The following is a 25703-nucleotide window of genomic DNA, read 5'->3' on the forward strand; positions in this document are numbered from 1 at the left end:
AAGTGGGCTACAAGTATTTTTTTACATACAACTGTAATGGGGAAAATGAGCTAGAGAATTTAGAAAATGACCTATGTGGGATATTAGCATGGAGGGTGTGTGGTATATAATGAGCTGCAAAAGTGAGGGCTCTATATTTAGAATGGAAGTTTGCAGGCATGAACCTGGCCAAATTCCTCTTGGCGAAAGTTTGTTGTCGAACTCTTGATAATTAGTAAATAATTAGTAAATGTTTAAAATTTAGCAGTGAAATAATGTTATTGTTGGACAAAACAGCTTGTACTTACCTTTTAATAAAGTGCCAATGTTACAGCAAACTTTTACTTTTAAGATAAGAATACTACAAAGTTTAACAGTTTCGTATGTATGTATGTATGTATATATATTTGTATTTATACAGTGCTACTTGCATATGCAGCGCCCTACAGCACAACAATAAATGAATAGGACAAATAGAGGTAAATACAAAGTACACTTTCATTAAAGGTTAGGAGCTAAGTATCAGAGACAATAGGAAAAAGATCCCTACCCCTATAGCTTAAAATCTACGGGAAAGAGATAAGGAAGCCTAGTTGAGGCACAGATATTTAAAAGCAAAATCGAACCGATAACTGTCACTACACAATGAAAACCGAACGACCGCACGGGGCGGGATTGGATGGAGCTCACTGCATTGACCCGGAAGTGATTGTGTTGCCTCCATGCGGCTTCGTCAGTCAGTGCCGGGAGAAGCTAGAGAGGATCTGCGCACAGTGGCTCGGTGCTTGCTGACCCCGGTACTATGCTAATAGAGGCGCAGGCAGAGCAATGCACCTTTGTCACCAGAGGCCTGTGTGCAGGTAGTATATTTTCGTGGGCATTCTGACATTTGTTTTTACTTGGTGTAGGTGCTCATAGCTTCCTATGAAAAAAGGGCTTTTTAGGTATGTGCTCCGTCCTGCTCTATGGTTCATGCAGGTACTACAAGCCATCTGCAGAGTGCTGGCTATTATGGATTTCCATTTGGTGCTGAGCCCAAGGTTCTTCGTCCTGCAATAAAGCAAGCTCTGTGGTGATAGACCCATAATGTACAGAACCCTCATTAATGTAATCAATTGGAACCAGCACATATACATGTTAAGTTGTTGCCATTAAGGAAGGAAACCTGTTCATCTTCCAGTTTTAATGCTTATAACTAAGTTTTCTTTTTTTGAAAAGCAGCACTAATTTGTGATTAGGGTGTCTATCCAAAAAACACATTTTTTATAATTCAATAATATTAAATTCTAAGCAACACTCCAATAATCATGAATTAAGAAAAAGCAATGGTTTTAAAGTTATTTGTACATGTAATTGCTGTTGAAAGCAGTATCTGTCTACATTCTCTGCATTGCTGCTTCTGGCTCCTAAACAATGTTTCAGAATCCAGCTGATTCACAGCTCTAGGAGAACTAACTTTTTTCTGACCAGGTAAATATAATGTTTCTCTGTGGATTCTTTGTTAAGTAAAATATTTTATATGGCAAGCACCAGATCTGTATAAGCAAAAAACCAGCATGCTGGTAGTTTTTTATTTGGAACAGGTATGATGTTTTGATCAAATAGCAGTGTGTTAGATTAGCACTCAGGGCTTCTGCCAGGATTTGTGCTATATAAAAATTAGACCCTTTTTACACAGGGCCTCATTAGGGGCATCACTGGTACTGTGGATGTATTTTTCTATTCATATTTTTTATGTTTTTTTTTCTGTCAGTTTTTAGACTTTGTGTCCTGTAATCACAAAGGTTAATAGCAAAGTGGAAGTTCTCCTTTAAATGAAGGTTTAGTATGTTGCAGAATGATCAATGAGTTTCTTGTCTCTCTCACTATACTGTGCTAGACCTTGTACACCCTTTGTGTCAGGGTAGACTAATCTAATGAGGAAATTTGGTGCCAAGTAGCACAATTACTGTGTTATTAAAAATAAAGATCTAGTATACTGAGTATATAGAATAAATCTATTTGACCAGGCCTGAGTTTTGGGTACAAAGAAACACTTTCAGGGGCATTAATCTTGAGACTGTGTATGTACAGAGAAAATGCATAATTCAGTTACACCTTTAGCTGCACATTTAATTGTTGAAATTTTCCAACAGCTGCAGTATTGTGCCAGGTAGAGCCCGTGGGAAGATGGTTCGAAGCATTCATCAAGCGCAGGAACAGGAATGTATCTGCTTCGTTCCAGGAGTTGGAGGATGAAAAGGAATCATCAGAGGAATCAGAAGATGAAGAATTTCAGCTGGAAGAATTCCCCCTCCTAAAAACTCTTGATCCCAAGGACTGGAAGGTTCATATATATTTGAATAATCCTAATTGAAGGGATAGAACATATCGCAAATACTTGTCTGTTATAGAAGTGTTGCCCCACTTTGTAGTATATATTTCACTATGTTTTTTGCAGAACCAAGATCACTATGCAGTCCTTGGACTAAAGAATTTAAGATACAAGGCAACGCAGAGACAGATCAAAGCAGCTCGTAAGTTGTAATCAATATAATTATTAGTCCCTGGTTTGAGTGTCTATCGCTGACAGCTTGTTTATTTTAACATAAGTTAGCCCTTTCTTTTGTCCCCATCTAATTCCATATGGATCTGCACTTTTTTCATTAAAGTTTTTATGTTCCCTATAAAGGTGCCCATACACGTGAAGATTCGCTCGCTTGGCGAGGTTGCCAAGTGAGTGGATCTTCACCTGACATCCCCACCTACGGGTGGGAGATATCGGGGAACATGTAGGCTAATTCGATCGTTTGGCCCTGGGGCCAAAACACACTGTTTTATTACTAAAGAGAAAAAGAAAATCAGTTTTAAAATTCTGAATTATTTGATTAAAATGGAGTCTATGGGAGATGGACTTTCTGTAATTTTGAGCTTTCTGGATAATGGGTTTCCGGATAAGGGATCCCATACCTGTATTAAATTCCTACCCAAATAAATAACAACACCAAAACCAGCAATGTTGCAAAGATTTAAGAAAACAATATTATATGATAATCAATAAGGGATGATCTCCAGATATTCTATGTGTATTTTCTGAATCTCTCAAGGAGTGGCCTTGTTATTCTTGTTTATTCTTTAGCATATAATTACTGTATGCCAGTTTACATTGTTATCCAACACTACAGCACTTTACAATAAAATAGTGACAAGTAACCATTTATCTCTGAATTTGTAACCAAGATAAAGCAATGGTTCTGAAGCATCATCCAGACAAGAGAAAGGCAGCCGGTGAACAAATAGTTGAAGGAGACAATGACTACTTTACTTGTATAACTAAAGGTAAGCAAACAGGTTTTTACTGCTTTTTTGCTATTTGGGTGTATTGCAGGATGTTTCCTGAAACATTTACTTTGTCCCAGGATAATATGAGATGTAGATGAAAAACCTTCTGTTAACACTTGATGTCTGTATATAGTGTACACAGGAAATTAATAGATTACAAGCTATTCTTGGTGCTAACTAGGGTAGCCTGACTTACTGGAATATTTTCCTGACAAGGTTTTATCCAAAACAGTATCTATGTCAATAAATTTCTCCAACGTGGATAGTAAAGTGTTAAACCTTAAATCATCTGCAGTGGTAACTGTGGGAACTAAAAACTCAGTGAAAGATACAGAGGGTTGATTCATCAGCTCCTTACCGTCTATTTGATTTGATTTGATAAAAAAATGATTAATACTTATTTTTAATTGCTCTTTTCCTTTATCTCTTTCATTACCAGCTTACGAAATCTTGTCAGATCCTATAAAAAGGAGAGCATTCAATAGTATAGATCCTACATTTGATAATTCCATTCCATCCAAGAGTGAAGGGAAAGACAACTTCTTTGATGCATTTTCTCCTGTATTTGAGAGAAATAGCAGGTAAAATGTCAACACTGGTACATGCATAACAAATTTGTATTATCCACTGCCTTCAGTTAGTTCATTTCATTATTTCTGGTATATCTAATCTGGCCTGTGTTGCTTTAACATGTAGCAACAGAGCATAAATGCTAAAAAGGTGCTTCAATGTTGCAGGTGGTCAAACAAGAAGAATATACCAAAACTTGGAGACATGAACTCCTGTATTGAAGAAGTTGATGGGTTCTACTCTTTCTGGTATGTTCTCTTTCTTCTTGTCTGTCTCCAAGTCTATATTAAATGTATAATCCAGACTTTAACTACATGCTTTTCTTGTGTGTGTGTTTTTTTTTTTTTTTTTTTTTTTAATTCAAGGTATAATTTTGACTCGTGGAGAGAATTTTCCTATTTGGATGAAGAAGAGAAAGAAAAGGCTGAATGGTAAATAACCGGTTTAAAACATTGCCCATGGAGTGTGTAACCATGGTACTATGATAGATGCATTTGTGGTGGGATGTATAAATAATTTCTCTAATTGTTGATTTTTTTAGTCGTGATGAGAGAAGGTGGATCGAAAAGCAAAACAGAGCTGCCAGAGCACAGAGGAAAAAGGAAGAAATGATTAGGATACGGACTTTAGTTGGTATGACAAATGTTTCTTATTATTTGTTGGGTTCTTGATAACATGAAGATAATAATAGTTTGGAATTGCTTTGGTGTGCTGGTATAAAGTTGTACTGATGAATAGGCATGTATATACATGCATGTATATAGACATGTCTGTAGCCCTACATTGTTGTTATTTTTGTGGACTTTCTCTGCATTTCATTGACTTTTAATTTACAAAAGCAATCATAACTTGTGAAATTTTGCTGCTTATAAGACCAGAGAGAGTATTGTGAAAGAATGGACATCTTTTTTCTCACGCTGCAGTAAGTAGTATGTTTCCCTTAGAGAGCCATGGAAAGTGTCACCAATTCTGAGTGTTTTGATTGCTTGTTTTTTTGCTAAGAAATAGTAATCAAAATCCATAATGATTAAATACTTGTCTTCGAAACTTGGTGTATTGTTATCAGGTATGCAGATCATGTTTCAGAAGGATATGTTGGGCTGTCACTGCCTATGATGTATTTCAGACCTTCCTTCTAAGAAAAAGGAGACAAGTGTGTTCATTACTAATCTGTATTTACAAAGTATTCATAAAATATATACTCATTTTCTAGACAATGCATATAGTAGTGACCCAAGAATAAAGAAATTTAAAGAGGAAGAAAAAGCACGGAAAGAAGCTGAAAAGAAAGCAAAAGCTGATGCTCGACGAAAAGAACAAGAAGAAAAAGAAAGGGTAAGTGAAAAATGTAAAATATTTTGCATACTTAAAATTCAAGGCTCTCTTTTTAAATTAAACAGGACACAAGACTGATTAGTAAATATTTATAGAAGACATATAGCATAACTAAAAAAATCCCCCAATCTTGGAGGCAATGATGAAAAATATATGGTACAGGTATGGGACCTGTTATCCAGAATGTTCGGGACCTGAGGTTTTCCGGATAAGGGATCTTTCCGTAATTTGGATCTCCATAACTTGTCTGCTAAAAATCATTTAAATATTTAAAAAACCCATTAGGATTGTTTTCTATCTGCTTCCTGTAAGTGTTTCAAATGAGGGATGGACCTAACAGTCCCTGCCAGAAGCACAGTAGGAGAGGGAAAGTCAATCACTGCCCTGCAGTCACACAACCAAAGAAAGGCTTTAGTTCCCTATCAGGTCAGGCAAGCTGCTGATTGGTTTCTATACTACAGAGCAGTGTGCTGACTGCAGCCTATTTATTTTAAACTGCAAGAATGGTTCCTTCAAATAATTGTTGGGTGCTGGGTGAATATCTAACTGTTATAAAGGGATAATCTAGTCAGATTATTATATAATTGGTTGATTTTGGACTAATGTATACTAACCTGATTACTCCTTTAACCTGATGTGTGCGGGACCAAGAAAGTACTGAATTATTTTTGCATATATGTCTGGTACAACATATGTGTGGATGCAGTAGTGCATAGCTTAGAGGTAATATTAACCATATGTTCTGGAGGCACAGGAGCTTCAATATTATCACTTTAAGAACACTGTGGAAACAATTATTGGGCATATAAGTATGCCACAAGGTGGACAGGGAAACCCAAAAAAGGCTTTATGTTGACAGCATAATATTGCTGTTGAATCAAATAATTGTAATTTGTGATGATTCAATGACCATGTTATATGTTTAACTTTTTTGCTACTGTGTTGTATATACCTGAACATGGATGTTGAGAAAAAAGTTTTTTTTTCTGCACATGACAGCAAAAACAAGCAGAATTAGAAGCTGTTCGTCTTGCAAAGGAAAAGGAAGAAGAGGAAGCTCGGCAGCAAGCTCTTCTTATAAAGAAAGAAAAAGAAATACAAAAGAAAGCAATTAAAAAGGAACGGCAAAGGCTCCGGACATCATGCAAGGTATTGGGGTGTGTATGTGTCAGTACCCATGTCAACCAATCAGTAATTAGTTCAGCCAACTGCAAAAAAAAAAAAAAAACAAAGCGAAAATTGATTGGTTGCCATAGCTTACTGTTACTGTTTACTCTGGCTCTGTTTGACTGGCCATTAGGCCAAGTGCCATAGGTTACTGCCTAGATTGAGATTTGCTCAATTAGAATTAGTGAATAAGCCCCCTAATGATGTCAATATAAACTTCAGGGTCCTTATCTGAGCATGTCCTTTTTTTTTTTAGTTTAGTTTCTGAGATATTAGCAGTTTTAGAAAGCGTTGTGCTGCTGCACAGATATCCGCTTAGCAGCCGTATTTGAAGGCCCAGATTGTCCGTGACACAGACTGTGTATGCTATGTTGAGCCTATGGCCTGATATTAGAAGTCTAAAAATGCAAATTTCTCACAACCCACTAAAAGTTAAAAATGAAAGTAAATTGCTCAGTGAAGCACACTGACACTAGCATGTACATCTTTCACAATTTTTCCAAAAGGGAAGTATGCCATACTATTGTATTAAGACACTATATTTCTCTTTATTGGTTTTTAATGTACTTTTGCTGAAACTTATTTTTGTCTTCAAAAGAACTGGAATTACTTTTCTGATAATGAAGCAGAGAGTGTAAAAATGATGGAGGAGATTGAAAAACTCTGTGATCGTCTTGAACTTGCAAGGTAATCGGTTGGAAGGTGTGGGGTAACTGTCATTAACATTGTTTTATTAGGAGAAAAACTTCTTATTTCAGTCTGTCATTACTTGTAGTGACTATGTTTGATTTAGTGCACATGGCATTTGAGGCTTGAGATTTTAAATACAGAGATATGTTGCTCATGTAAACTAAAAGGTTTGCTTCATTATATGGGTGAGTTTGCTGTCTTGAGAAAATAGGCTTTTGCTTCCTACTGCAGCAGAAGAACTTTATCTTTAAACTGGCCACACATACTTTACTTATTTTAAATACTATCACAGTGTTCTACGAGCAGAGCTAGCTGTTGCTGTACTCCCACGCTCTTTGCTCTATGCACATTACTTCCCAAACCAGTGGCTGTTCTACCCTTTACCCCTTCTGTACCCATCTCCTCCCCCCACACACTCTGTGCTCCTTCTACAGGCTTATTTATATTCTTTCTCCCAGGCTTTGTTCCATGCACGCTAGTGCTAGACACCAGGGGCATTCACTTTCTGTCTGCAGGCTGTTGTCATAATTGCACTACATCTTCTTTGGTAGCAGATGTTAAAACTGTAATTCAGCTGCAGGTTAAACATTACTGTTTTGTACCATTGACCAATTCGGTTACAGGTACATTATTTAATTTAACACAGAAGAATGTATGTCAAAATCATGATTTTATCAAAGAATAAAAGTGAAATTTGTAGTTAACTAATATTTGCTGGACTAGGAAATAGTTTTCTATTATATCCATATAAATTTTAGCAGACTATATAGCATTCAAATATATAGAATATCTCTAGTGTAAAAGAAATATTTTAATGATGTACAAGCACAACACCAAAAATTGATGAAGGTAACATAAATCACATGAATTGCACTAATTTTTTTCATAATATTCATTGATACAGCCATAATCAAAATAAATATTAGGGATGCACCAAATCCACTTTTTTCTGATTCAGTTGAATGGCTGAATACCGAATCCTAATTAGCATATGGTAGTTAGGTTAAGGAAGGGTTAAAGGTCGCCACACGTGGCAAAAAAATTTCAACTTCCGTGTTTAAGTGACAAAAAGTCACATGATTTTTTGGATTCGGTTCAGCCAGGATCCAGGATCCTGCCTGAAAAAGGCCAAATTTTGGATTTGGTGCATACCTAATAAATATAGAGCAATGTTACACAATTAAAACTAGCAGGCTGGTTTTTTTTTTGTTTTTTTTTAAATAAGCAATAATCCATCCTTTAGTAGGATGGTAAAATCTCCAATTTCATTGCATGCTGTATTGTCATCTGCACTGTTCTATGGAAAAAATTATAATCACTTCTCATCCATGGCAGCAGTGGGGGGACAGAGGCCATTGGGCTAAATTCCCCCTAGGCAGAAACATGGACACTAAGTACTAAGACGAGAAATTTTTCATTGAGCTTAGTCCACTGCCTAATACTTTCTCCCTCAAGTTTTCATGTTGATTTCCTAACTGTACTCTTCTTTAAGGAAAACAATTCCATTGTGCCGTCTCATTTCTGTAGCCACCTATTCCTCAAAGTTGGCCACGCATGGCTGATATTGGCTGCTTGTGCCAGATTTGCATATGCGCAGTATAGTATTTCCCAGTGCATATTGTGCATAGACAAGTATAGCTAGGAGCAAGGGTTCCCTGGAAAGTATTGTCCTTTAAGTATGCTTTTTTTAAAAGCTTCTGTTAGGTGTCTGGCAGTGCCTTTTTAATAAGGAAAGCTGAGTAACACATGATCCTTTAGCCATCTGGTTCCAGAAATAATGGCTTCTGTGGTATCTTTCAAAAAACTACGTTATATTTTTTTAATAGGTAATCATTTTTTTTTTTAACAAAATACATCAAAGCAAAAACAAAATAAAAAGACAAATTAACATAAGAAAAGTAAAACGAGATACATATTACAGTTTGGTTATGGCAGTAATAAACCTGGTTGGTATGACTATGACTGTGATTGCGATTATTCAGCTTTTATTCAATTATAGTAGGTCTTATACATAAAATTACGTTTGCTTTATATTAGGCTAATGCCACACGAGGCGTAGGGCGGATATTTTTGGCAAGCGGAAAAGCGCTTGCTGAACATTCCGTCCTACTCCTCCTACATGTGCCTGCACCCAAATGAATGAGATACGCTCGGGTACAGGCACATGTAGCCGATATACGCATGAAAACACGAGAATGCAAAGTCTCGCGTTTTTATGCGTATATCGGCTACATGTGCCTGCACCCAAGCGTATCTCATTCATTCGGGTGCGGGCACATGTAGGGAGGCGTAGGGCGGAATTTTCAGCAAGCGCTTTTCCGCTTGCCGAAATTATCCACCCTATGCCTCGTGTGGCATTAGCCTTAGCTGTAATTGCCATTTAACATTATTTTGCTTTGTGTTTCCAGTTTACAATCCCTAAATGAGAGCCTTGCTGTAAGCTCAAAGGAAGAAGGAAAATCTGCAGTGGAAAAACAGGTATTATATCTGTAGTCTTGGATATAGTTTCTGTAATTGGCCTTGATTGCTATAAAATCTGGCAGTTAAGTTGGTTTACCTTTCATTTAATAGGAGGTAAACTGACACTGAATGCAATGGTTAAAATTAGTGGATTATATTATTAGAAAAGTGAAAATCAAGACACAATGTGATAGCATAAAGGAAAGGAGCAATATGCTGCTTTTCTTACTGTTGACAAGCCAGACCTGTATTTTGTTCTACTCTGCATATATGTTTCAGATTGCAGAAGTGAATGCACAGCTCAAAAGGGAAAAAGAACAGGAGGAGGCTCGTATGAAACAATCCACAAAAGGAGCAGAGAATTCTGCTATTGGAGGAGGGAGTGGTAGCAAATCTTGGTCAGAAGATGACTTACAGCTGTTGATTAAAGCTGTTAACCTGTTTCCTGCTGGAACCAATGCAAGGTAAAGCTATAAAATGTACAGAATTGGAGGGTGGGGTGTTAGGAAGTGAATATACCCTGTTTATAACAATACTGTAGATATTTTTTTCCATATGTGTTATATGAGAAATATTGTCAGTACTTGTTTTGCAAATTTAGCTCTAGATGTTTTTTGTTTACTTTCCAGGTGGGAAGTTATTGCCAATTACATGAATTTGCACTCCATTTCTGGGATAAAAAGGACATCAAAAGATGTTATCAATAAAGCAAAGTCTCTCCAGAAACTAGGTACATATACTTGCCCAGTCTATATTTTCCTATTTAACAATAAAATAAAATGGGGGGGGGGAGGGGGTTAAAACTATTTATTATTTAACATATTACCAGTTAGCAGCTATGTGAAATTTAGTTACATAGTTGTATTAACAGCTATATTACTCTATATTAACAGCTATTGAATGTGTATAGTTTTTTTTATATTATTACTGGGATTATGTTATATTATTATTACTGGGGTATATTATATAAATGGGAGATACAAACCACACGTGTTTACGCATCTCAGATCCTCAGCAGAAGGATGACATAAATAAGAAAGCCTTTGACAAATTCAAGAAGGAACACAGAGTGGTACCTCAGTCTGTGGATAATGCTGTACCTTCAGAACGCTTTGAGGGTAAGTTTGTGATTTATTACTTTGTTGCGGACTCCTGGCATTAATAATTAGTGCAAAAAGTGTAAATAAAAACATATTGCCGCAGGAAGGCTATATAATCTTGGAGTTTTGGTAGTTTTTTTTGAAAGATCCCTTGCCACTCCAAGTAAAATATTGAAATGGATGAGCACATTTATATTAGTTAAAAGACACAGAGGGGGTACAGTTAAATACCTGGGGACACTGAGCTGGTTTTACTTTTGACTCACCCCCAGTATTTATTTGTACATCATTATTAATGAGGAGTTAACACACTGTAAACTACAGGTATAATACTTACTGGCACAGGTTATAGTTGTTTTACTTGTGCTTAGCTCAACATGTATAAGAAGCTGTTGCTGCTGGCCATCTGTTTTTAGCAGTGTTGGACTGAGCCTCCTAGGGCTGATAAATACTTGCTGGGGCCCACCTGGAGATCCTCTGGTACATTGGTTGGTCAGTTTACCTGTGGTGATATGAATCCCCATCTGCATACATACTGAATCTTGGTCTATGGGGCTATACCAATCAATTGTTGGAAAGGTTGATCAAAAATGATCAATTTATGATTTGTCTTTTGAGTGGATAACCCACCTGGGTCACTTTTGCCAGCAGTTAGTGATATACACATATGCTGAGTTAATAAACCTTAAGAAATTATGTAACTTTTTCTTGGTGAAAGGCCCTGCTGCAGATATGTCTCCATGGACAACCGAAGAGCAAAAACTGTTAGAGCAAGCTTTGAAGACATATCCTGTGAATACTCCTGAGCGATGGGAGAAGATAGCAGAAGCTGTCCCTGGCAGATCCAAGAAAGACTGCATGAAAAGATACAAGGTTTGAAATACTTGCCGCCCCCTTTACTTATTTAGTGTGTTACCTTGCTAAGTGGTATGCTTCTTTTGCTAGCATTCTGATCTGTATGTCTGCTACTAAAATGTAAATTTAAAGTTGCACTGACACCATTTAAAAGTACACAAAGCTGTCTATATGTAATTTACCATTTCATTGGTAATTGCTTCTAAAAGTATTTTCCAAAGAAACTGAATGGATGCAACAGACGTAAACTAGAACCTCCTATTCTCAGCATTGCCTACACTGTACTAATAAAACGTATTACTTACACAGAGTATAACAATAGTTTTGCTATGCCTGGTTAGATTTATAGTCGTATTAGCTTACAGTCATGAACCCAACATTCAAGGGCTTTTGTTTCTTTCACTCCATGAAAGCAGTTTGTTTTCTTTGCACAGGGTAGACAATGTTTATTTCTTGAGAAGAGGTTCTATCTTGATTTATCTTTAACTAAAATGCTGCTGCCAGTAGAGTAACTATAGAGGAAGCAGGGTTGTGGGGGTGCGGGGTCTGTTTCCTCTATAACTGTCTGAAGATTCTTGCGCCAACTGCAAACTATCTGCAGTGGGCAGGCACGAGTGGGTGGGTAAGTTGCTGCCCACCAGGCACTGCGCCATGTAACACAACAATGTCCTGCTTTACACTTGCTGCATAACTAACCTAAAAAATGTAGAAGTGACCTACCACACCCATACCCTGCCTGAAGAGTCAGATGTTCCAGCTAGTGACTCCAGTGCTGTGTCTTTTCATGTTTTATTTCCTTGCTTTTAGAAGCAATAACCAGGGAACAGATACAGTACTGAAGCATAATATATAACAGTACGTGTACTTTTAAATGTTTCATAGTTATTTCAGTTGTCTGGGTCACTTTAATATGCCAATCAGTTGGATGAATTATAGTATGCCACTGAATAGTAGAGAGCTACATTTTGCTTGCCAGACAAATTTGTACTTTTGTAGAACGTAAGTTAATTCCAGTGTAAAAATGATTTTACTCAGAGGTGGCTGCAACAGCAAAACAAATATCGCCTCTGACAACCCCTCCCCCATGCACAAGCTTGTTTGAACTCACCCGTTGCTTAACCCAGCAGAACTTGCCACTGCTTGCTCCAAAGAGTAGGAACTCTGCAATCTTTCCTTCACAAATTGTGCCCCTGTCAAGTTGTGCTCTAGGCACCTCCCTACCCCTATTACCAGCCCTGATTACTTGCTTTTAAGTCCATCCTTCAGTGTTAACTAAAGAAGAAAAATGTGTTAAGCTGCAGGCCACACTTTTTCTGACCAAACTTAGGACTTAGATCCATGCCTTATCTGATTTAAAGTATTAAATACCTTCAACAGAGACCATTCACAAGTATTACTAGTTAGGAAATGTTGCCTAAATTGGGAATGTATAACAGATGGAGGCCTGCAATTTTAATTCCTTCCCTGACATAAATAACTATATTGCCATAAGTAAGGAACTCTAAGCTACTGTGTAAACATTTTAGTCCTGGTATTATACTGCCATATGTGCAAAGCAGCCAAAATCGTAACTTATTTTTTAACTTGTAGATTGAAAGTTAACTGGTTGCTCTGGGCTACTGTACTTTTTGTTTTGCACCTGCATTAGGTGTTACACGCTTGGTAATGTTCAAAATTATTCATGCTTTCTCAACTATAGGTAGTGCAAGGCATTTGCCCTTATAAATAACCAATTTTTTACTTTTATTAGCACAATGTTTGCATCTATATGCTGATGGTGTCTCTTCTATCTCTAGGAACTGGTGGAAATGGTAAAAGCAAAAAAAGCTGCTCAAGAACAAGTGCTGAATGCCACCAAGATTAAGAAATAAACATGTTCTAAATGTTTGAATGTTTTATAATAAAAGTGCAGACACAGTATTTGACTTGATAATTTATATTAACAGTAGACATGTTATTAAAATATATAGTACCAGTAATCCATTCTGAAGAGTTCACTTGCTGCCATAGTAGGGTGCTTTGTTTCCAAGTCTTCAGTCATCTTTAACAAATGCACAGGATACTGGCTCCTGTAATTAAGCCTTTTGCCCCTTTGAGGACATGTTAAATGGGTCTCTAGGACAAGGCTATGCGGTACAGTGTACACAGTCTTAGTATATAACAAGTCAGAACCTTTTTGGCACCCGCATCTATCTAGCTAAGTGCAACAAAAGTCTGGCCTAGTGCTGCAGGTGTTATACTGAGATCCCCTCATATTTATTGTCTTAGCCAGTACATTCCACTTCGTATTCTGTCATAATCAGGAAGTTGTCCAATAGGACCTAGTTAAAAAAAAAATATATATATTAAAGCACAACCAAGACATAAGCATACTCTTGCTGTGCAGTGTAAGTAATACATTTGATGTCATACTGCTCTGTAGGTCTGTACATACAGGAACAAATATAAACCTTGAACTTGGAAAAAAAATCCTGTTTTTAGCTGTGCTGTCTTCTGCTGTTGGTACAGGCCACAGGAGAGAAACCAGCACTGCTGTACAGGGGAAAACATAAGCCTCTATCTCATGGCAATTTCTATATATGTCCATACGTATGTCTCCACGGCTAACTAAAAATGGCTACCCCTAGAGCAGTGATCCCCCACCAGTGGCTCCAAAGTAGGTGCTCCTTTTTAGAATTCCTGACTTGAAGGCGTAAAGGACCAATGTCTGCTACCAAACAAAGCCTCCTGTAATCTGCCCGTACACATGATGCAACAAGGACATTGAAATCAACAAGGACATTGAAATCAACAAGGACTGATGCTGGGCATTTTGTTACCTGCCACCAGAGCCATTAAACGTTTACAAGCATATACAGGTATAGGACCCGTTATCCAGAATGCTCGGGACCAAGGGTATTCCGGATAAGGGGTATTTCCATAATTTGGATCTCCATACCTTAAGTCTGCTAAAAGATCAATAAAATATTAATTAACCCCACTAGTATTGTTTTCCATCCAATAAGGATTATTTATATCTTAGTTGGGATCAATTACAAGGTACTTTTTTATTACTACAGAGAAAAAGGAAATCAGTTTTAAAATTCTGGATTATTTGATTAAAATGGAGTCTATGGGAGACCGGCTTTCCATAATTTTGAGCTTTCTGGATAAGGGGTTCGATACCTGTATAATATAGTAAATACTTACCGACAGCAGCAACTGCAGGGCTCTTGTTATAAATGTATTTGGTGCATACTTCACGAATTGTTTCAGCACTGATCAACTAAATAAAAAAAAAAAAATAGCAACTTCAAAGAAAGCTTATTCACATCTGCAGTAGAGAAAAAATTCTCTGAACATTGCCCTTGAAATGTTAAGTGAAGCCCCCTCATACTGCTTTTATTTAGTGGGTTGTGCTAATTGACCCTCTATTTTGGGGTTTTCCATAAAGAAATTTAAACCTGGTTTTGAAAGATATTTAGAATTCTGGCTTCTGTTTTTTTTTTTTTTCGTTTAGTCTGAATAACAAGAGAGAAAATTTCTTGGCCCAACATGAACTAAACTGCTCTGTCTTGCTGCCTACAGCTTTATATCCTCTACATCAGTGCTGTCCAACTGGCGGCCAGCGGCCCCCCACCTGTCTGGCTGCTTTGATGGCTTACTCTTGTGTAAGCTTTAAATGGTATCAGTACTGTGATTAACTGCCCCCCTGCATGGTTCTCACCTCAGATTCAGGCTGTAATCAGGCTGTATTGTTTAAATATGTAATCCCCTGTGTTGTTCACACCTTTTAATCTCTGCATTGTTCACCCCCTGCAGTGTTCACACCTCAGGCTCAGGCTGTAATCACCCCATTGTTCCCCTGTTCACACCTCAGGAGCAGTAGAAACCCACAAATAATCCCTGCATACTACAAAAAGAACATATACTGAGGTGGTACTGCAATTAAAAAGTTTTTTAATATATAGTTATTGTGCAGACTGTAGGAGCAGTGCCAGCATTGTGTCACTGTAGGCTGCCTGTGTGTGCCATACACACAGGCAGCATAGGGCAAGCAGAGTATGGCACACACAGGCAGGGTAGGGAAGGCACAGTATGGCACACACAGGCAGGGTAGGGAAGGCAGAGTATGGCACACACAAGCCAAGTATGGCACAAACCAGCCAAGAATGGCACACACAGTGAAAGTATGGCACGCAGGCAGAGTATGGCAGGTTTTTGCTGTACTACAACCATTAATATGGGTATGGTCATGTGATAACATGGGTGTGGTTTCAAGTGGGTGCAGTTTCAAAAAGGGGAGTGGTCAAAACTGGCTTCCATTATCGGCCCTCCACCACGTAGGTCGGAAAAATTCCGGCCCTCGGTACAACAGAAGTTGTGGACAGCACTGCTCTACATGAAGAAAACTGTTGTTCATTCAAAGCCTTTTGTTACTTTTAAGGCTAATGCCAAAAGGCTGATTTGCAGCCTTGGAAGAAACAAATTTGCATTTTAGAGCTGATATCTGCTGTGTGTCTGTATCTGGGCTGACACAATGCAGGCAAGGAAGAATGCTGATGCCAGAGTAAGGGCTGATTCGCAGGCCAAGAATCCGTCATGTGTGGCATCAGCCTCACAGATGTGTCAGTCTTTTATCTGTTGACCCCTGATATCTCTACAGGTGCAGTAACATTATAGGAAACGATTGGAAAGGAAAAATGCTGGAAATAATGTTACAGTAAGGAATGTTAGATAAAACAGGCATGCTGTATGGGACAACCTTTAGATATAAATAATGCATTTGCATCCATTTTTGTGCAGTTTCCTATTATAGTGGCACTTATAGGGCACATTTCAGAATCCAGGGGTTCAAGGTGATACTACCCCTAGATAACTTGCCGATTAAGGCGCCTTCGGAACCAGTCACAGTGGCTCACACATCCACCATGCTCAGCACGCTCTCACAAATGGGATGAATAATCAACTACAAGAAGTCCAGCCTGTCCCCATCACAGTGCAAGGAGTATCTTGGCTTGATCATAGACTACAATAGGCAGCAGGCCTTCCTCACACCAGAGAAGATTAAGTGCCTCAACCAACATCTCTACTCAATCAGCATTAAAGATCCCAATGTGTATGGCCATAAGGACCCTGGGGACAATTGTCTCAAGCTTTCCAGCAATTCCATATGCCCAACTCCACACCAGGCCCCTACAGAGCACGATCCTGCAGCACCTGAAGTCGGATCATCTGAATCTGGGCTTGTTCATGCAGATACAACGAGGTGTTCAGGACTTGATTTCTTGGTGGCTACAACAACAAAGACCGCTATCAGACAGAGCCTTTCCCTAATCATTCCTGGATGGCAATCACGACTGATGCCAGCCTCAAAGGCTGGGGAGGGATCCTGGACTCCCACGTGGATCAAGGGCGGTGAGACCTGTCGGAACAATTCCTTCCAATCAACTTATTGGAACTAAGAGGAATCTTTCTGACCTTAACACATTGGGCAGATCCTGAAGGGCCTTGCTGCCTGGATCCAGTCCGACAACATGACTGCAGTGGCATGAACCACCAGGGGAGTATGCAGTCACGCTGCCCTGAGAGAAGCAGAACGGATTCTCTCCTATGCAGAGGACAACTTGATGGCCCTGTCAGCAGTCCACATCCCAGGGCAAGCAGATTCTTGAGCCATGGGACACTAGATCAGGGGGAGTGGAGCCTTCATCCCCAGCTGTTCAAATCCCTTTTATTTCCAATATGTTGATTGGAAGGAATTGTTCTGATGGGGCCTTTCTCAAGTGGACATCATGGTTTCTTGTTACAACCACAAGCTGGCCCACTGGCACTAGGCAAGGATGTACGTATTTCTGCCTCTGGCAGTCCTCCCAGAGACCTAAAGAAGATCAAGCAGGAGGGCACAAAGTCCATCCTAGTCACCCCTTTTTGGCCATGGCAATCATGGTTCACAAACATTGTATCCATGGCAATGGATGAACCTCTGCACCTGCCATTAGGCAAAAACCTTTTTTCACAGGGGCCCATTGTCCACCTGAATTAACTGGCTGGCTTAAATAGCATGGATTTTGAAGCTCTAGTCCCAGACTGGAAGGGGGCTACAGCAGAGGCTATTCCTTTCTAGTGTGTGGCATGCCTTCATTGCCTGGTGAAAGTCCTCAGACAGGGACCCCCCAGATCTTCAGTGAGGGACAAATCTTCTCCTTCTTGAAGGCTTCTGAGTTCCACTTAAACCAGTATATCGTTGTGGCATACTTTTGTCCAGAGCCTCGTCATCCCAGGGAACACAGTCTCTACAATCTTGATGTGGTTAGGTCTTTTCAAGTCTACTTCCATTTGTCCAAGGACCTCCACAGGTCAGTTGCATATTTGTTCTGCCAGATGATCCTAAAAGGGGCCAGAAGGCCTACTTCGCAAGGTGGATCTGCTCCACCATCATCTGATCATTTGCAATTATGGGTCGGCCATGGCCATTTCAGGTCCGGGCTCAGTCAACTTGCTCCCTTACCACATACTAGCTGGTGAGGCATCAGAGTTTCTCCTCTGTTCAGGGTTCTTGATTTCACTGGGCTATCCTCTCCTTTAGTCTGGAAAATGAAGATTGAAAAAAGCAGGCAGGGGGATGTAGCCCTGGGCAGGAGGAGGAGTCATTTTTAACCTTTCAGTGTCCTTTCTCCAGCTGCAGGATCTACATTCCCATATGGCTTGTGTCCCCCAATGTAGGAGAAGAAAAAAAAGATTTGTCAAGTATAAAAATCTCTCTCTCTCATAAGAGGAAAATGGTCAACATAATGGTCCTTTTTCCTCAAACATTTTTAAACAAATATGTTTTACATGGCCATGCAATATATTTCAAATACTATGCTTATTAACTATATTAAGATATTAAAAAGTCACTTACATCAATTCTTGCTTCAAGTTCAGGCAGTGGAATTCTGCGGTTGTAACATAACATCTGCCTACCAATATCCTCACAGATAGGTGTTGACCCTTCAAAAAAAGAAAGTAATGGCAAAGATCAAGCCCACACATGGGATGCAATGTGCTCTTAGATTATAAGTACAATGTCATTTCTTTAGATTACCGTCCAGCTGAAGCAACATGTTTGTTTTTAGCAGATTCTTAGCACGCGCCACCTCATTTTCAGTCACACTAGTACAGAGTCGGATCCTTTGGGAAGAAATAGAAAAACCATGAATCGGAGGCAAATACTCCTGTAGACTGGTTTGCAGAATTAGGTTAAATTTAAAATAGACAAACACAAATCTGCTAGAACTAGACATTACACCATTCAAGGGCAATTTGAGGGAACAACCACAAGTTACCATTCTCTCTGAACAAAATGCATCATATCTTCCACCGTGTTGGGTTCACACACCATATAGAGCCCCCAGAGTCCAGTGTCTGTGTAACATGTGTTGAACGACTGAAAGCTGTGACAGAGGTTTCCATGGCATGTGAGCTGGGCTAGTTTACTGGATAAATTCTGCATATGAAAAAAGAAAGCTTAGGAGGCATCCCATGTTCTAAGTGTATATGCTAATTTTTGTGAATAGACAGAAAATAAACAAACATTCACTCTAGAATTAACCCTTTGGGTAGCACAAAGTAACAAGTAAGTAACAAAGCCACACATTTTGTATTTCCAAGTTTCTGTGGGTTTTTTGGAATTACAATCCTGTCATGAAAAGGGTTACATCTATATTGTGACTTTCTGACAACTGCTGGAAACAGATAATGACAAAGGACAGACGCCTACTTCCTCCAATAGTAATTACACATACATGACTTCAAAATCATCGTAATTTTTCTAATAAATACTGGAAATTTGCTTTCACTATGCAAAATGTAATATGTTTTAAATCCAGAAGAATGTTACAGAAGGAAGATTTAAAAAGTACACAAAAAAACTGCACGTTAAAAAGAAGGTTTGAAAGAAATGACTGTACCACACCACCGCCAAATGATCTGTCCCAGTTTCCAATAAGTGTATTGGCAACCATGAGTGGGATTGTGTCTGGATGAGACCAACCCACTGCTTCTACGGCAACTGCAATGTGTGCAAGTGGCATTTTATCATCTCGAACTCGGATCTGTAGGTAAAAGAACAGAAAATGTTCAGAAACATGCATTACTGTAAAGGCTGCTTGACCCATGGGGTATCTGATATGCCCAACCTTAGTTAGAAAGCTCCCAACACAGAAAAAGAAGAATAGTGGACTATGATTTTAAAGGCTTAAACAAGTCTAAAGTTGCAAAGTTTGTACAAGGCATAGTTACCCATCACTATTCAGCTGGCAGAATTTACTGGTTGCTTTCATAAGTTGCTATGCCTTACTAGACCTGGTGCAAACTTTAAAACTTTTATTACCTTACCCCATAACTTTTAGAACTCTCACAACATCTACAAAATTTCATTCACAATCAGTGAAATTTCAGAACCAAATCAAGCAAACTCCACTGCAACTTACATTTCATTGCATGGGAATGGAATACAAACATTTTTTCAGTCACAAAAATAAGTGTTTTGGGTTTTTTTTGTCTGCAAATGATAAAGACGCCATACCTCACTACCTGTGAAGGAGCACGGAGGAAGGGTTTCCCCTTCATACGTGGATGGTAAATTACCAAAGTGAAACTTTGCCAAGTGGAGCAATTCATCATGTGATACACCTTAAACAAGCAAACAAAAAAAACCTGTTATCTCAGGAATTCTAAAACTTTTTAAAATCCTAAAAGTTGTAACCTTAAGAATTTTAAATTCCATCACAACATTTAATTTGCACTACATTATATTTGAAAAACAATTTTTAATTTAAATTCTTGTTCAAATGTTTTTATTTTATTTATCTACATTATGGTGTATGATTAAATGTATTAAAGATACTATTTTGTCCCATGGTTGCACCTAAAATTTTAAGTTCCACTAAAGCTGGCCTGACATATACATAGATAAAACAAAGGTGACAATTTCCTTTCATATTTTAAAGGGGATCTATAGTCTATAAGAAAAAAAGTAAGCCCTTTGTTATACTGTATTTTTGATATACCTTGCTTAAAATAGAACAGTTCCTTCTCTCCTACATGTCATATGGAAGGGGCTCTGATCCTTTTGCTAGGGGGCCAAAAGCATTTCTGTGTACGGAACAAAGCAGTAGCTGATACTAAATGAGCAAGTGCTTCTAATACAAGAGGGGCACTGGCCCCCAAGCAAGGGATCATGCCTTTAATAAATGGAAAGGAGAGAAACTATTTTAAAAAGTGGGTTCTTGGTCTTAGTTTTGCTGGTGCTCTTTTCACCCCAGTCCAATGTTGTGTATGTGAAATTTAGCGTAAATTTAATACTGATAATACACCATATGCATAGTAATTATACTTGCCTCCTGCAGCTGCCAGAACTATTCTAGGCCCTTTGTAATGTGTTGTTATATACTCCACCAAATCATTGCGATTTATGGATCTATAGATGAAGTAAGAGAGCGCATTATTCACTATACAAATAGAAACCAACATTACAATAACAACTCAAAAATAACCCAGTTGCTAGTAGGTTACTGTCATGTGTGTTACTGGGCCTACTTGATATTTTCTGTGGGTCCAAGGATTGTCCTTCCCAGGGCAGTGTTGTGGTAAGCTGTTGCATGCAGATAATCGAAAACCACTTCTTGTAGATTGGTCTCCACTTCCTGCATCTCCCGTAAGATGACTCCTCTTTCCCGTTCAATCTCAGCCTCACCTAGAGTGCTGTTCTGAATAATGTCTGCAAGGATTTCCACTGCTGTATAAACAATGGAGGTCATACTATATATTATATATTTACATACACACACATATATATCATATGCATCAATCTTAGTCAACACAGGGAATGATTCAAAAGCATACAAGGGCTATAGGTAATGGTTTTCACTTTTGTAGAAAAAAAAATCCTTTTGGCCAAGCAGCCCCTTTGGTTCCCCACAATTCAACAAGTGCATTTAATCACCAGAAAAATATTGTGCATTACATGGTCTTGAAACATACAGGTCTTGAAACTCAATGGTGACTTCTTATATCTTCATACTCACAACTAGGGGTAAGTTATTTTTTGTAATACACAATTTTCACGAGTCAACACAAATTACATCTCTAAGATTACAAACAATGACACAATAAGTATAATTTATAAGGATGTAATTTACATTAACATGCTGGGTGGGGAATGGATAGTAAACAATTACATACATTATGAAAACAGACACACATATCAAAATTGATAAAACTTTGGTTCTTTTACAGAATAGGTAAAATATTAAAGGCATCCCATTAGCGTTTAAGGAATACTGTCATGGGACTTTTTTTTCAAAATGCATCAGTTAATGCAGCTTCCCCATTTTTAAACAACACAGATTTTACATGGGGCTAGCAATGTTCTTCATTTCCCATGAAGCCACAGCCACATGACCTGTGCTCTGATAAAATTCAGTAACACTTTACTGCCGAGCTGCAAGTTGGATTGATATCACCCCCCACCTCCCTTTTTCCTCCCAGCAGCTGATCAGCAGAAAAATGGAAAGACAGCAAGATAGCAGCTTACTATTCAGAATAGCACTGAATAGTAAGAAATCCAAGTCCGGCTTGAGACTTCTCCAGTTACATGGGAGTAGGAGAAACAATAGGTTATCTGAAAGCAGTTCTAACGTGTAGTGCAGACTCAGGCACAATGCACTGAGATGGCTGCCTACACACCAATATTACAGCTAAAAAAAATACATATTTGTTGGTTCAAGAATAAAATTTGAAATGGTAGAGTTAGAATTATTTGCTATGTAAACAGTGTAATTTAGAAATTAAAAGTACATCATAAAAATCATGAAGTATCCCTTTAATTCAAATAAGAAACATCCCCTTTTATGAAAATGTTGTCTTGTTAGAAGATAATCAGCAAGAGATATTGTGACTTACCTCTCGGCAGATCTTTGGAAAAAGCTTTTGCATAGTACACAGTCTGCTCTCGAGAAGTGTATGCATTAAGATGAGCACCCATATTTTCAATTTCTAGCTCTAAGTCAAGCTGGGAACGGTTTTTAGTTCCCTGAAGAAAAAAATAAAATAAATGATGTTTACTTCCAAACTGTATTAAGGTAATGGCATGTTGCTACCAATGCAAAAATTGCCTCTTGTGTGATAAGACTAAGATGATTTCTAGTCTCATCAATATAAATGCCTTTGTAATGTGAAAAGGCATACAATACCACAACTGTACAATTTCGCCAATATCCAGATTCACTTTAAAAGACCATATATTGGTTGACTTTTGGCAACTGTGTTGAGGGGGAGGGGTCTAGTGTAGAGGACAGTTAGGTTGATATGGGAATAGCAGCTCTTCCTGGTGTAGAGTTTATTCCCACTTACCTTAAATGCCATGTGCTCCAGAAAATGTGCAGTTCCATTATTCATCTGATTCTCATACCTGCTTCCAGCATCAATCCAGAGTCCAACCTAAAAGAAACAGTATTTCACTCTCATAGCATTGTAATTAAAATATTGTTAAGTCTCTTAGTTCTTCAGGTATTAATCATTTTTATTTAGATTCCCCAGTTTTGTAAGTAATGCATGATATATTTTAAAATTTGATAAAAATCTTATGTCACAACTGTCACAAATATTACAATATATCTATTCATTGCACCACCCAGCTAGCTTTGGAGAGCTTTTCTTTTTTTTCCTTTTCAAAAACAGAATAAGGGCAGTAAAAAGTATATAAAAATACAAATCTTTCCATACCGTGCAAGTTAAAAGTCCAGAGTCTTCTGAAGAAACTCGAAGTCCATTCTCCAATGTGGTCACTTTAGTCTCTGGTACATTTAAAACTGCTTGGGTTAATGCTTGTGTGGACCTATTTCTGCTTACCCCATATCTTATGGGCTATACAGAAAGGTGAGAAAAGACAGGACCGTAAATAAAAATGACAATTATATTATATCCCAATGCTCAACTACTTTAAACTTTTATTTTTTTAAATAAGAAATGTGGGCCTGCATTTCCAAAAAAAAATAAAATTATATATATATATATATATATATACACATTTCTAGAATGGAGAGCACACCATCGTTCAGGAGCGATACCTGGGTGCCAGAGCAGAGAAAACAGAATAGAGAGGCAGGTGTCGGCACTCACAGGGTTCTCACGATGTGACTTCATCGTGAGAACCCTGTGAGTGCCGACACCTACCTGTCTGTCTGTCTCTCTCTCTCTCTCTATATATATATGCTAAACTGGTTGCGCATATCTTATACTACTATAACCAATCGTGTAACCAAGTAAATGCAATTCTTACAATATTATGGATATAATCAATTGCTAAAGCTAAATTTAAAATATTACCAAAATATCTGACTACATATGGACACAAAAAATAGCAAATAACACTATACATTACTTTATAACAGGTTCTTATAATAATTCCATATAACAATAATAAGACATCAGAGCAGGGATGAAGACAAGGGGCAATCAATAAAAGGGGAGAAGACAAAGCTACACTGCTCTTACTGTAATGCTGCATAAGTGAATAAAAACTGTCTAGTTGCTGAAAAAAATTAGGTAGGGAGCCCAGTATGTTATTATTTAGGAACGATTTAATTATTTTTATTCTTGCAACTTTGTCTAACTTCTTGTACGAAGAACCGGCAGCAAGTAGGCTGATAACAACAATGGATATTCCTATGAACTAAAATAAGTTTACAGGACCTTTACATATTAACGCCATAGTTCCATTGCATTTCTGCTTTAGACAACACAGGGCATGGCAATCTAGGATATACCAGCTTGATTACATAATACCCTCATGGATGTAACTGGGTATAAGCTATTCTGTATTGATAAATGAAATAACATATAAAGCGGACATAATCACTTTCTGCCTAAACCATCTATGTTTGGACTTTACACCACCGCCAGACTTTACCGCTGTACCTGTGATTTTCTCACCAAACCCCTGATCGCAGTCCTCCCGATAAAGCCACTCAGACCCCTTAAGGACGCCGCCATCTTGGCAGAAATTGTCTCACAACGTCATTTCCGCTAAAAACGCGTTGTCATGATGTGAAGGTTGTTTAGCTCCTGCACGTGACTAGAATTTGCCGTTATTAGCGCGTACGAACATGGGAGTACTGTTACTGAGAGAGTTCTGAGCCTAACGGGGACCGACCCCACATCGGTTATACATTAGATTTCCTTTTTATTCAGTTAGCCAAGATACTGTCCCGCATGAGTGTTACAGCATTGTCTGAATGGGACTAGCTCTTGGTACTTCATATTAAATCTAAAACACGCGAGTTGCAGACAAATGAGAGCCTTTTAGCACTGGCGTCACCTGCTTACTTTCATATTCGTTTTTGCTTAATGTCTTTCAATAAACATGAAAAATTAGTACTGTAGTCAGTTTTGGCTTTCTTCTATTTGCCGGAATAGTTCTGTATCCACACATGGGTTGACCATTGGAACCTCGTCGTAAAACGTTTTTTCACCGCTTTTATTTATGTTAACGTGTCTGCATCACTTCTATCATGGATTCCCTGGGGGGATTAAATAAATCTAGTTCAACCATCTTGTTAGAAGTACAGTTGACACGTGTTAGATACGTTTTATTCCCTTGTGTACTTCCTTATGTGTGTGTAAGCTTATAGTAAATTAGCCCTTTAATTACCACAAGCTACACCGTATTTTACCCAGGATGAGACTGTATCCTTCAGGGGTGAGCCCTCGCTTTGTATGGAGGCCAGGTGGATATGTGTTGTATTTCTCAATAAATGGGCGCCAGTGGTTCTTAACATTGAAACCATGAACTGTTTATTTACACAGCCACTTAGGAGTAATTACAGAATAGGCAGGCAGTAGCATTTCACAGCATAGGCAGTACTTACAAGAATATGTCACACTGACCCTTTAGCTGTAGGGCACAAGGGGTTAACTCCCAGCTTTCAGGTATATGCTTCCAGTGGAACCTGGGTGATCACTATCTAACCCTAGGTCTGTACACTGTTACCCTACTCTGGGCAGTATTACACCCGGCTTATAATGCCTCTACAATCCTGGTTGGAGCAAATGCGGCTCACTAAATAGCCCTGCCTGTCTATCACACCTAGTGTGATCTATAACAGGAACTGCCTATTCTTTCTAAAGCTACCTATTCAGAGTAGAGCTCTCCTCTTGTGGAGAGAGCTCCACAAAATGGCTTTTTGCCTCATGGCTGCTCAG

General features: G+C 38.4%; 2 protein-coding genes across 3 annotated transcripts; one reads left to right on the forward strand and one right to left on the reverse strand.

The window, feature by feature from the left end:
• The first annotated feature begins 649 nt into the window (after nucleotides 1-649).
• dnajc2 (DnaJ heat shock protein family (Hsp40) member C2) lies at nucleotides 650-13397 on the forward strand. Its single transcript, NM_001199483.1, is given in 17 exon segments — nucleotides 650-839; nucleotides 2115-2305; nucleotides 2420-2495; nucleotides 3199-3297; nucleotides 3740-3881; nucleotides 4038-4118; nucleotides 4236-4301; nucleotides 4412-4503; nucleotides 5084-5205; nucleotides 6205-6354; nucleotides 6971-7059; nucleotides 9471-9540; nucleotides 9802-9986; nucleotides 10152-10252; nucleotides 10530-10640; nucleotides 11341-11495; nucleotides 13274-13397. Coding segments are annotated over 17 exon segments (1863 nt in total). The 5' UTR covers nucleotides 650-781; the 3' UTR covers nucleotides 13349-13397.
• On the reverse strand, nucleotides 13398-24603 carry pmpcb (peptidase (mitochondrial processing) beta). Of its 2 annotated transcripts, NM_001045638.1 has the most exons (13): nucleotides 24420-24603; nucleotides 23226-23366; nucleotides 22854-22940; nucleotides 22404-22533; nucleotides 21039-21237; nucleotides 20840-20919; nucleotides 20026-20132; nucleotides 19409-19552; nucleotides 18785-18945; nucleotides 18544-18629; nucleotides 18361-18449; nucleotides 14667-14742; nucleotides 13398-13798 (listed from the first exon to the last, which is right to left on the reverse strand). In NM_001045638.1, the coding sequence occupies exons 1-13, from the start codon at nucleotides 24492-24494 to the stop codon at nucleotides 13734-13736; spliced, it is 1440 nt and encodes a 479-aa protein (NP_001039103.1). In that variant the 5' UTR covers nucleotides 24495-24603; the 3' UTR covers nucleotides 13398-13733. The 2 variants fall into 2 exon arrangements, with proteins under 2 accessions (NP_001039103.1, XP_031753865.1); XM_031898005.1 differs by lacking the exons at nucleotides 13398-13798; nucleotides 14667-14742 and adding an exon at nucleotides 15793-18046 and having other exon boundaries at nucleotides 24420-24596.
• Nucleotides 24604-25703: the final 1100 nt, after the last annotated feature.

Source organism: Xenopus tropicalis, chromosome 3 (assembly GCF_000004195.4).
Source record: "Xenopus tropicalis strain Nigerian chromosome 3, UCB_Xtro_10.0, whole genome shotgun sequence".
In the NCBI taxonomy this organism is placed as follows: domain Eukaryota; kingdom Metazoa; phylum Chordata; class Amphibia; order Anura; family Pipidae; genus Xenopus; species Xenopus tropicalis.

Excerpts from the sequence above, each read along its gene's own strand:
- pmpcb (NM_001045638.1), bottom strand. The coding sequence starts at position 24,494 with ATGGCGGCGTCCTTAAGGGGTCTGAGTGGCTTTATCGGGAGGACTGCG. Across the intron at positions 21,238-22,403 it reads TTCCAAAGATCTGCCGAGAG|CAGTGGAAATCCTTGCAGAC; the intron begins GTAAGTCACAAT and ends TTGTTTATACAG. Across the intron at positions 13,799-14,666 it reads CCCTGCAGTTGCTGCTGTCG|GTCCTATTGGACAACTTCCT; the intron begins GTAAGTATTTAC and ends TTTTTTAACTAG.